Source organism: Gadus chalcogrammus, chromosome 18 (assembly GCF_026213295.1).
Source record: "Gadus chalcogrammus isolate NIFS_2021 chromosome 18, NIFS_Gcha_1.0, whole genome shotgun sequence".
Taxonomy (NCBI): Eukaryota; Metazoa; Chordata; class Actinopteri; order Gadiformes; family Gadidae; genus Gadus; species Gadus chalcogrammus.
Genome location: NC_079429.1, coordinates 5,359,869 through 5,371,777, shown reverse-complemented (window position 1 = coordinate 5,371,777; position 11,909 = coordinate 5,359,869). Strand labels below are relative to the sequence as shown.

Genomic DNA, 11,909 nt, shown 5'->3' with positions numbered 1-11,909 from the left:
AGGAACCAAGGCGTTCATTGGGCCGCATAGCCGATGAACAAAGCAACGACATGCCTGCCAGGAATACTGCGAGAATAACAATAATGACAACTCTGGTATATAGATAGGATCAACACAGCTTGGTCGGCCGGGGACACCGGATCCATCTGGGCAGGTGGAGCTACGAAGACGCACGGTGCAAAAAAAAAAGGATTCAAATCGACGGATCCGACAAGTGACATTCAGGTAATCGATAAGCATCCTGAGGACGTTTTGTATCGTGACAACATCTTATGTTGTAAGATATGTTATCTCTGATTCGACCCACGTTGGAAGTGCGTCGGTGTAGCGGATCATCTGGGTCCGCTGGACCCCACTCTGTAGACGGCCGTTCTGGAGGTCTGCAGGCGTGTAGGTTTGGTTTTCATCTATTAGGCTGAAACCTGATGATCCCTCTCTAGATATTTTTTTTTTGCGTTTGCACAAACTGGTAGGACAGAACTTTACTATTTTATGTAGTGTTGTTTCGTATGAAGAGCATCTCGTCCACCACTGATCCAGGATGCAGACGGCACCTTGGCCCAAGGGGAAGAAGTTAGTCCACCTGGATCTGAAAGGCGCCCCTCCGAGGATCGACTACATCTACAGGGTAAGGAGTGGTATTATTACTTTCATTAAGTTCTATTATCATTCCCGTCGTGCTGTTAGCCTGTAGATCGGGTCAACGAGGTGTGTTATCAAGAGGCTTGACTTTGTCGTTCCACACAGTTGATTGAACTGTTCGCTCAACTGGGAGCGGATGGCTTACTGGTGGAATACGAGGACATGTTCCCTTACTCGGGGGAGCTGTCACTGCTGCAGGCCACAGCACACCCCGCCTATAGGTGAGACACCACACTCACTCACATACACAATCACTCACTCGGTCACTCGTTCACTCACGCACTCACTCATGCACACACACACACCTGTACACAGACTCATTTGTTTCCTCTGAATGTCTCTGCAGTCGTGAGGAGGTCTTATCTATCCAGGATGTTGCCAGGTCCAAGGGTCTGGAGGTCATCCCCCTGGTCCAGACCTTTGGTCACATGGAGGTGAGTCAGGCCCGGTAACTCGTCCGCGGCCCGCCCACCATCTGGCTGATGGTGGGCGTATCTTCTGCAAGGGAATAAGACAACAGACGTGTGGCGATGTGTCTGCCGTCCCCCCACGTGAACGTGTGAAGTTAAAGTTGGCTGCACGTCAACTAACTGTAGTTAGTCTCAATGTCCACCTCAAACAAGAGTCAAACATAGTTTCATTTACAGCTGATGTTGTATCTCGATTTCATTTGATTGTGCTGAAGGATTTAATTAATTTATATCCTCATGTAACAGCAGTGAAAGACGTTGAACTGACACAAACACAATGCTAGAAAGAACCGGTATTCTTTCTAGGTATTTTCCGCGAGCCCATGAAATCCTGGAGGTTCATTCGAAGGGCAGCATAAGAGATGATGATGTTATTTAAAAAAATAAAATAATGAACTAGATCGACTTCTTAAAATCCGGAAGTAGAGCAGGTTGCCTTGTAGTGCTTGTTGTCTTGTTTCTAGTTCGATCCCTGCCTCCTCCTAGCTTAGTGTCGAGGTGTCCCTGAGCGAGACGCCTCACCCTGCACGTTCCCCCGCGCGCCACACGTTCACACACCGACGGCGGAGACAACCCACGCAGGGCGACAGCCAGCTCCCGACGAGCTGGCTGTCGCCATGCGTGGGTTGACTCCGCCGTCGGTGTGTGAACGTGTGTGTATGAGGCGTTGTGAGTCGCGTTTTCTTTTACTTATCTATTCTTTTATCTTATTGTATGACAATGTTTACATGTGAAGCACTTTGGGTCTGCCTCGTGTATGAAAAGTGCTACATAAACAAAGTTGCCTTGCCTTGCCGTGCCTTAATGTAATTGTAAATGTGCACGTGTGTGTCTGTGGTAGTTTGTGCTGAAGCACCGGTCCCTTTGGGGCCTCAGAGAGCTCAGCCAGTGCCTGGGGACCCTGAGCCCCCACGGGGAGGGGGGGCCACGGCTGGTCCTGGAGATGCTGAGGCAGGTGGTGGAGCTGCACCCGGGCCTCAGCACCCTGCACATCGGGGCGGACGAGGTGAGGACCCCCTAGGACCGGGGTGGGGGTGGATGTTGTGGTCCTGGTCTAGCTGGTGATGTGAGGACCCAACCCCCCCCCCACTAGGACCACCATTGGGGTGTATGTTGTGGTCCTTTTGTTTTGTTGAGTCTAGCTGACTCAACAAAAAGTTTTGTTGAGTCAGCTAGACTCAACAAAACAATAATACCTTTTGCAGTTACTTTTAAACCTGTATTACACATTTAATATATTATATGTTTAATATATTGCATGATAGTTGCCACCTTAGTTATTTGTTTATACACTATTTATAATGATGTATTGTAACATTATATATTGTTCATAGATAAAATATAATGCTAATATTTAACATATAATGTCAATATATAACATATCGTCAATGTATGTCATACATTGTAATAATATGAATGTTGTATTGAATATCGTTTATACATTACTTATACGATTGTTGTTACTGCTTCTATCCAAGCAGCTTGTTTTTAAAATGGTGGATATCAAAGTGCAGCTCGGCCTCTCTGAGCGCGTCTGACTGAGCTCCGCCTCCCCCGCCAGGTCTACATGCTGGGCGAGGGGGAGGAGTCTAAGCGCTGGCTGAGCACCCCTGGACGCACGGTGGAGCAGCTCTTCCTGAGTCACGTGACCAGGGTGGCCGGGGCGGTGAAGGAGGCGTGGCCTCACCTGAACATCGTCATGTGGGACGACATGCTCAGAGGGATGAGCCACGACACGCTCAAAGGTCAGAGGTCAATCCACGCACGAAGGAGGACGTAGGGAGGTTCCTCAGGAGGTTCAGTGTGTCGAACCCTCCTGGGTGATGCACGTGTATGATGCCAGTAGATAAAATATGTTCTGTGTGCAGGAACATACAAAACGTGTACGCTAAACACGCCTACAACAAAGTGGTCTTGATTGTGTTGTTCTACTGTTTGGAGGAGGGGTCTCTGGTCTGTTTAGACCAATGAGACCACTCAGGAGTGGTTTTCTGCTGAGCCAGTCGTTTTGTTTTAATTATGAAGTACTATAGGTTGCAGGAGAGGGTGCTTTCCAGTCAGCCTAATCTCCCCTTAGACCAGGACACTCATTTTACATTCATGGCATTTAGCAGAAGCTTTTATCGAAACGGTTCATGCAAATATTCCCACACCGACGGCGGAGTCAACCATGCAAGGCGAGAAGTTGGGGTGAGGTGTCTTGCTCAGGGCCTGGGGATCGAACTAGCAACCTTTCGGTTACACCTCAACACACTCTCTACTGACATCCTTCAAGAATTGTATAACTCAATGTGTTCTACCTGAATAGGGTTAGGGTAAACTAAAATATAATAAAACAAATTACTTTCATTGTTATTTTGTCTTCCTTACCTGTCCCAGCCAGTGGTCTTGTGGGCCTGATTCAGCCCATGCTGTGGGACTACAACCCGGGTCTGAACGTGGAGGAAACGGGTAGGACTTACACCCCTGATCTCTCTGAAGCCCTTACAGCCGCAAAAACAATTGTTTTTATATAAACGTATTTATGCACATATATGATGTACTCCTGCGTTTAAAGTAGGGCTGCACCAATATGAAATATCTCAGTCAATATGGGTATCTATTAGCTACTAAAGGTGTTCCTTTTGACAGCAATCCCTACTAGTATAGCTAAGGGAAGGGTATGCAGAAAGGGTTCAGGGTTTGAACCCCACCTGCCACAGTCTAGCTGTACAGGCGTCCTTGAGCAAGAAGCTTTCCTTATTATCTACTTCAACTGTATCAGTATTGTTTATCAAATTGAATTATCAGTCGCAACGACACAGCATCATTTATCGTTAAGCATTTGGTAAAAGACAAGCTTAAACAACTAAAATGGCTTCTAGTCGACTCATCCTAGCTATCGAAGTTCTGTACGGGGAATGGGTTAACCTAGCGATTGTTAATGCTTGGCAATTGGTTGTATGAACATCCTAACTGTACCCGCAGAGATGTATTGTTGTTCCTCTTTCTTCTGACAAACATACTTCTTGTGAGTCGCTTTGGATAAAAGCGTCTGCTAAACGTAAACGTCCATTTCTGTGTGTTGGTTGTGTTCTACCACACCACCCCCTGCTGGCCCGTCACGGTCCCCCTCAGTGTCCCTGCTGGAGAAGTACTGCGCTGCGGGGCTCACGGACCTGTGGGCGGCCAGCGCCTTCAAGGGCGCCAGCGGCGTGCACGCCAGCGTGCCCGGCACCCAGCGCCACGTCGACAACCACCTGCAGTGGCTCCGGGTGGCGGGGGCCGTCTCCCCGGGGGTCCGCCTGCTGGGCATCGCCCTCACGGGCTGGCAGAGGTGAGGGGGGAGGGGGGCAGGGGTCGGGGGTCACGGGCAGGCGGGGGTTAGCGCAGCGTGAAGCCCTGAGCGGACGACCTTAAAGGTCCCATTTTATACCACCAGGGGTGAGTGTGATTTGCCATTATAAGCTGTTTTTGAAGATCTGCCTCTTCTGACATCACAAGTGGGCGTGTCCACGTGGATGCGTTTATCCATCTTTGAGAGCTAGCGTAAAAACGTGTAGAAAATGGTATTTGATTATTGCTAATAACAAATGTTGGTGTCTAAAAGGATAAAAAAAAATGTTTCAAATACATTCAGTTGGCTTTTTTGAAAGTAAATTTGTCCATAGTATCCAGCCTTACATATCGCTTACTACAATTCACCAGACTTTAATGAAACTCCATTAATGTTTCAGTAACCAAACTCACGTCCAAGTTAAGCAAGCAGGATATGGCTTGGGATTGGGAGTGGTGGTACGACCAGAGATGTTTGTGAGTGGAACGTCGTGAACGTTAGTTCTCGTTAGTCCTCCTGATAATGTCTGACTTAACGGAAAACAACGTTACACATCCTCTCCTGTCACCTGTAACAAACACAGGACAGCACTTCTCTCCATCTGAAACACTGTGAGCCGGCTGCCTCAGCTGCCCCTGACCTCCCCCATGCCCAGGTACGACCACATGTCCGTCCTGTGTGAGCTGATGCCGCTGGCGTTGCCCTCGCTGGCCTCCTGCCTCCAGACCCTCATCCAGGGACACTTCGGGCCCCAGGTCCAGGCAGCCGTGACCGGGGCCCTGGACATCTCCTCCGTTGAGATGGATACCTTAGACAGGTGAGCCTGAAAAAGGTAGTACTTAGCATTGTTTAGTTTGGTTTAGTTTAGTTTTATTTCTTTGCGCAAGATAAACAAGATTAAAATAGCAATCAAAGATGCACAAAGACATACATAAACGCACGGGTGGGACAAAAGAATCCCCAGAGGGCTTATGAAGGATGCCCCACTAACATTAAAATACAATAAGGTAAGGTAAAGAAAGAAATTGTGTAGAGCTTATCCTACCTATCTCTGTTGCATACGGGGAACGGGTTAACCTAGTGCTTGTTAGTGCTTGGCACTTGGTTCTGTGAAAACCCTTACTGTGCCGACAGAGATATATTGTTGTTTCTCCTTGTTGTTTCTCCTCCTTATTTTGTTTTACCTAACTGTATCCTTTTATACTGAATGCACCGCGAGTCAGAGACAAACAACATTTTGATTCCTCTATTTGTCTTTCACATTTGTTGGTTTTGACAAGCGAGCTGACTTTGACTTTGAATCATGGCAGGTTTTCTTCTTAGAGTTGCGTAGACAAGGTCGTTGACTTGAACCTTCTGACCGTGTCCCTGCTCTCTGCTAGGACCCCCGCGGAGGACTCTCTCTTCGCCGGGCGGAGGCTCGCGGTCTCCGTCGTGGAGCTGTCCCAGCTGCTGAACTCGGAGGACGTGCGCCACTTTGAGAGCAGCATGTGAGGAACGCCACGGCACGCCGGCTCCAATGCCCTCCTCACAGCTCCCCATAGTACACCAGGCCTCGCTTGGCTCTGCATGGTATCATAAATACAGTATTATGATTGCATTTTATGAATAGGGAGAGTTGGGAATGACTTATGATAGAATACATTCATAACACTTTCGCAGTTCGGTGAAAATACAATAATGATTTTGGAGGAAAGATTTCTTTGGTGGGGATCCATTGGGCCACCATAACCCCAGAAATAACCCATCCTGGTGCTGTGCCTTGTTAAAGGGGAAAGGAAACTATTGTCTTTTAAAAGAGACGAGTCCTACTGCCTCATACTTGGGTTGTCAAAAGAACTGCAACATCCGTTCAATTTTCAGAAAACGATCACCCCCTGATATGTTATCGTCAATGGTCCACTTTGCCCTGACTATCCCAGAAACAGAGATCGTTTTAAAGAAAATGGCATATCAAACAGTATATAAAATAGCATATAGCATAGTGCGACGGTTCCCTTTTGAATAAAACAAAAGCTTAAACCATGTGAATGTGTTCTTCTGGCAGGTATGTGAGAGGATGGTTCAGCCCCTACCACCGCCAGAGACGGGCCATCAACCCCCTCATCTGCATGCAGATCCAGAGCCAAGCCACCACGTAAACAAAATCTTTTCCCCGTCAGCGCTGATGGAACCTTGAACCTCACACCCTCCTCCCTGCAGCCTTCACTCGGCTTCAGAGCTGATGCTCCTGCTTCTCCGTGGATCGAATCGATGTAGAGAAGCTCGATCTAAAAAAGTGTAAATCCTTGGATTGATTGGGACAAGAGGGGATGGGCTTTACTCTTTAGATTGAGTTGATTAAGTACATTTTGGACAAAGGTGATGACTACACAGAAAAAAGTACTTGTTGAATTTGTAATGAGCCAGTGGATCGTTGCTTGTGGATAAGTTGGTTCTATGTATTCTCTGTTGTGCTGGAACTAAGTCGTTTCAGACAGGTCACTGAGGCTACTATACCCCCCTAACTGCTAATGCCGCTCAAACATCTCCCTCCCTACGATCCCAGTGCTGTCGTGGCAAATGCAAATGTCCACGGGGGAGCGAGGCATTTACAAACCATTCAATTCAGCACAATATCGCCCATTTTCCCATCTTGGCTTCCATTCCATTCCCTCCCTCTCTCCCCCTCCCTCCCTCCCTCTCCCTCCCTCTCTCTCTCTGTAGGCTGCTGACCATGCTGGAGGAGCGGGCGGGTGTGGCCAGGGTGGAGATGGAGCGCCTGTACCCGGACTCCACCGCCCAGGAGTGGATGGAGCAGCACCTCAGCCCCGTGGCCGAGCCGCTGCGCCGCATCACAGAGGAGATCAGCGTCTGTCTGCCGGAGATGGTGCCGCAGCAGTGAGCGAGGCCACAAAGGCCCCCTCATGGCCCCAGGCTGGCCCTCCTCTGGCCCCCATGCTGGCCCTCCACTGGGCCCCATGCTGGCCCTCCACTGGCCCCCCTGCTGGCCCCATGCTGGCCCCCATGCTGGCCCCCCTGGCTGCAGCATAGACGTTCTGGAGGCTGAGTTCTGCTGTGTGCCCGGGACACTCATGTTTTTAAGCTGCACTGGGGAAATAGAGCAGCATGATTAAACATGTTGCTCCCATGCCCACACACGTTGAACTAAATCGTCATCATTATTATTATCTGCATCATAGTCACTATCATCTGCAACATTATCGTCATCTGCATTGTCGTCATCGGTGAAGTGAAAGGAGATCTTTTATTTAAAAAAACGTTTTATTGACAGTAAAAAATGTAAAATCAAGTTGCAAAACTAAACTTCCAGAGTTATTTGAAGCACTCTCGCTCACGTACGGCTGGGATGCAGTGATAGGCTGAATTCCTGTTAATTCCCTTTTTGTTTGGGAGCATTTTCCTGAGGTTGACTTGATTCTTTGGTTTGGAACAAAAATAGAGTCAATAAATAAATATGTGCACACAAATGCACACACACACGCAACCAAAAACGAAACAAAACAAAAGCATTTAATCGTCTCCCGTACCAAAAAAAACACATTGCTGGCAGACCAAAGCCATGGCAATCCTTCATGCTCAATTATAGTTTACAGGCACTTGAGTAATGGGTTGGTGTATAAACATGCGAAAGGGTGATTATCTACGGGGTGGCCCGTTTTACTGTGGGAAGCCCGTTTTTTGAACGGCTTACCCAGACAAACATACATTACAGTTTAACAGAGAGGCACAAAAACCGACGACGTCATCTCGACAATAGATCTCTGAAAACAGCACTTAGAGGAATGCCAGAGCTGTGGCCTGTGTATGCAACTTCGGCTAGAATGTATCTTCTTTTTCTTATCGAGCCACGTCCCTACAACAGCTTATTGAGCGGTCAAGGGTTCGTCCTGAGAGTCGCTGCTGTGGTCCAGATCCTCCTCCTCTTCCTCCACCAGGGCATCGTCTTCCTCCTGCTTCATGCGTCTCTGGAGCTCCTCCAGTCCCAGGAAGCGCTTGAGCAGGGCCCCAACGGCCTCCACGTCGCTGGGGGTCACACAGAGAGAGACCGCCGTCACGGACAGTCGACCAGTCACGAACAGTCGACAGTCGACCGCAGTTTAACACACAACATCCCTCACTCAAGTTGATCCAACACATGAACATGCAAATAGGGTGTGCGAATGTGTGTGCGGTGTTGCAGTACATGTGTATGCTTTTGAATACAAATGATAGAATACATACAAATATAAATCAGGCCAACCACATTTGGATCAGCAACAAATGTTATTTTAATCCTTTGATGTATAAGCCTGATGTTTGATCTGAAGGGATCAGGCAGGTGTAAAGCTGGGTTTCTGGAAACCGCACCCACGCATCACCATTGATGAAACATCACTGGCAGACCAAGCCATGAAAATCCCTCAATCACAGTTAATAGGCTCTGGAGGTATGGGTTTGTGTATCAATATAGATACACAAACCATTGAAATCTTGCAATTTGTTGTGTACAATAAGTATATGTAATACTAAAGTACACTTCCAATTGGTTACTACTTTGTACCTGTGTATAATTTTAATTGCATGACTTTTTGCTTTGCCTTGAACACTATTAAGGTACAATGCATCGGTATTATGCATAAACACAATTCATGCATAAAATTGCAGGAAACCTTTGAAACCACCATGAACAAACCATTGAAACCACCATGAACAAAAACATCTTGATTTTGTACATGTTCAACCCAAATGTTTTACACTACAGTACATTATGTACATTTAAACCACTGTAAGAGGCGGGGTTGGAAGGTTAGATCCCCTGCTCCTCCTTGCTCTTACAGAGTGTCGAGGTGTCCTTGAGCAAGACTTCTCACCCTGACCGCTCCTGACGAGCTGGCTGTCGCCCTGCGTGGTCGACTCCGCCGTCGGTGTGTGAACGTGTGTATGAAAGGTTGTAAGTTGCTTCTGCTCAATGCCCTCAACGTAAACGTTAGACCCCAGAACCATTATCATCATTCAAATGTAACGTTCAATAAGCCAACACTTTGGTCCGCCTAATGGCGGCACCCGCAGGCATCCAGGTACTCACCTGCGCCCCCCCATGGTGGCGCTCTGCGTCAGCGGGTAGGAGAAGCCGGTGGCCAGCCGCAGCACCAGGACGTAGCCGCGCCCGAGGTAGCGCACCTTCTCCTCCTGGACGCACACGTCCCGCAGGTGCTCCAGGTCCAGCACCACTGAGCGCACAAACCCAACAAACACCCCAGAAATGAAGGATGTAATGTACATTTGTCATTTTCACACCACCTACTACTAATACTACATACTACTTCTACTATTAGTATTCTACTACTACATACTACTTCTACTATTAGTATTCTACTACTACTCCTACCATTAGTAGTCTACTATTACTACTGTTGCTTTCTCTTACACAAGCCCTTTGATGCATGTCTAGCGTCTGGGAACACACACACACGCACGCACACACACACGCATGCGCAGACGCACACGCGCGCGGCGTTACCTATCTCGTGGCCCCGCCGCCACAGGGTGAGGATGAGGGCGTACAGGCTGAAGGTCTTCAGCTCGATGCGCCGGCTGCCCTTGTCGAACACGGCCTCCTCCCACTCCTCCATGTTCTGTACGGCCACAAACAGGCAGCCGGCCACGTAGAACAGCTTCCACAGCAGGCTGTCTGCAGGGCACACAGGGGCAAGGGGGGTGAGTAGGCCCCAGGTGGGAGGTGCTGGGTGGAAGGTTATGATGGGGCGGCATGGGAAATGGCAAATGGACTGCATTTATACAGCAGTTTTCTTTTATTAAGGTTTAAAGGCCCACAGGGAGCTGGGATCGAACCCGGGTCGCTGCGATCAGCACGGTGCCTTTATGGCACGCCCTCTACCCGGTGAGCCACAGGGTGCCCCAATACAGAGCTTTTCTAACCTGTGCCCTCAACTCAAAGTGCGTCACAATTATTGCCTGACATTCACCCATTCATGCATACGTTCATTCAAACACTGTCGGTTAAGACAGCCAGCTCGTCGGGAGCAGTTGGGAGGCAGAGCGAGGTAGAGCGGGTTGACTGGTAACCGGAAGGTTGCCAGTTTGATCCCCGGCTCCTCCTAGCTGAGCGTCGAGGTGTCCCTGAGCAAGACGCCTCGACCTCACTGCTCCTGGCTGTCGCCCTGCGTGGTTGATCCCGCAGTCGGTGTGTGAATGTGTGAATGAATGGGTGAATGTGAGGCAATATTGTAAAGCACTTTGAGTGGACACTGGTTAGGAGATCGCTGTACAAATGCAGTCCATTAATTGATGCCGATGATGGACTAAGAGTAGTCGGGCAGTAGTCCCTTTGAGACTGTAACTGTGATAAAGGTTCTGAGGATGGAGTTGTGTTTACCTGAGCTGTAGTAGGCTGCTGCCAGACCGATCGATGTTATACCTGGTCGTAGAACAATAAAATGAACACGATTATATATTTAGATACAGCAGGGGAAAGAGACAGACATACACAAGGGTAGAAAATAGGAGCTGGGAAAGCAGCAAAACACAGATTGACGATCCATAGGCGTCTCTATCATATTTCACGTGGATTAAATATTCATGTGGAGGAAGCAAAGAGTGTTTACCAACGAGGAGCGACCAGGAGCGGATCCCAGGGCTCCTCCTCAGGTGAAGCACGGTGGAGCTGTGCTCCTCCACGGTCATGTACCCCATCTGGAGGGGGAGGGGGGGGGGGGGGGGAGGAGGAGGAGGGGGGAGGGGGAGGGGGAGGAGGAGGAGGGCAATGTGATCCGTTACTGCTTTACGTAAACACAGTAGGTATGCTCAGACATACATACATGCATACATATATGCGTAAACACACACACACACACACACACACACACACACACACACACACACACACACACACACACACACACACACACACACACACACACACAGCATGCTCAGACATACATACATTACATATAATCATACATATATATATATATATATATATATATTGCTCAGACATACATACATTACATATCTTCATACTTATATCTCTATATAGATATATAATAAACATATACACACACACACACACACACACACACACATATATGTTGCTGCTCTGAAATGTTGCTGAACAAACTACGGGAAAATACTGAAGTCAATTTACGACCAGGGTTAGCCTTGAATAGAAGGCTATTGCAGCAGACCCAACATCCCCATCTCCCTGGATCAACAATGTGCATATGTGTGTTTAATGCTCCAGGTTAGTAGGCTCATGATCACACACATGCACACATATACTCTACAGGTACATACCTTATACTTTTAATTGATATAAGAACACTGCTTAGTCACGAAGCTTGAGCCCAAGAGAAGAAGGAAACAAGTAATAGTGAAATGATAAGGAAGTCATTCATCTGATGGCTCTACTTCCTGCCTGGGCGCCTCTCTTCTGATTGGACGACAGCGCGTCGTCACTTTTTAGGTTTTAATCCGGCAAT

General features: G+C 48.2%; 2 protein-coding genes across 2 annotated transcripts; one reads left to right on the top strand and one right to left on the bottom strand.

Moving 5' to 3' along the window:
• The first annotated feature begins 2 nt into the window (after window positions 1-2).
• hexdc (hexosaminidase (glycosyl hydrolase family 20, catalytic domain) containing) lies at window positions 3-9,520 on the top strand. The gene is made up of 12 exons (XM_056577444.1): window positions 3-225; window positions 541-628; window positions 748-863; window positions 989-1,076; window positions 1,954-2,118; window positions 2,674-2,857; window positions 3,492-3,563; window positions 4,230-4,428; window positions 5,084-5,245; window positions 5,811-5,918; window positions 6,476-6,565; window positions 7,135-9,520. The coding sequence occupies exons 2-12, from the start codon at window positions 542-544 to the stop codon at window positions 7,310-7,312; spliced, it is 1,449 nt and encodes a 482-aa protein (XP_056433419.1). The 5' UTR covers window positions 3-225; window position 541; the 3' UTR covers window positions 7,313-9,520.
• On the bottom strand, window positions 7,597-11,862 carry LOC130371621 (cytochrome b-245 chaperone 1 homolog). The gene is made up of 6 exons (XM_056577455.1): window positions 11,725-11,862; window positions 11,037-11,124; window positions 10,808-10,849; window positions 9,932-10,102; window positions 9,497-9,641; window positions 7,597-8,454 (listed from the first exon to the last, which is right to left on the bottom strand). Exons 2-6 carry the CDS (start codon window positions 11,122-11,124, stop codon window positions 8,295-8,297), a joined length of 606 nt encoding a protein of 201 aa, XP_056433430.1. The 5' UTR covers window positions 11,725-11,862; the 3' UTR covers window positions 7,597-8,294.
• Between the last annotated feature and the right edge of the window lie 47 nt (window positions 11,863-11,909).

Bases quoted from the DNA above. Each gene is read 5' to 3' on its own strand.
- hexdc (XM_056577444.1), top strand. From the start codon at position 542: ATGCAGACGGCACCTTGGCCCAAGGGGAAGAAGTTAGTCCACCTGGAT. The intron at 629-747 runs GTAAGGAGTGGT...CGTTCCACACAG, and splicing joins GGATCGACTACATCTACAGG to TTGATTGAACTGTTCGCTCA. The intron at 2,119-2,673 runs GTGAGGACCCCC...CTCCCCCGCCAG, and splicing joins TGCACATCGGGGCGGACGAG to GTCTACATGCTGGGCGAGGG.
- LOC130371621 (XM_056577455.1), bottom strand. From the start codon at position 11,124: ATGGGGTACATGACCGTGGAGGAGCACAGCTCCACCGTGCTTCACCTG. The intron at 10,850-11,036 runs GTAAACACTCTT...TTCTACGACCAG, and splicing joins CTCCTGGTCGCTCCTCGTTG to GTATAACATCGATCGGTCTG. The intron at 10,103-10,807 runs GTAAACACAACT...TGTGCCCTGCAG, and splicing joins AGCAGCCTACTACAGCTCAG to ACAGCCTGCTGTGGAAGCTG.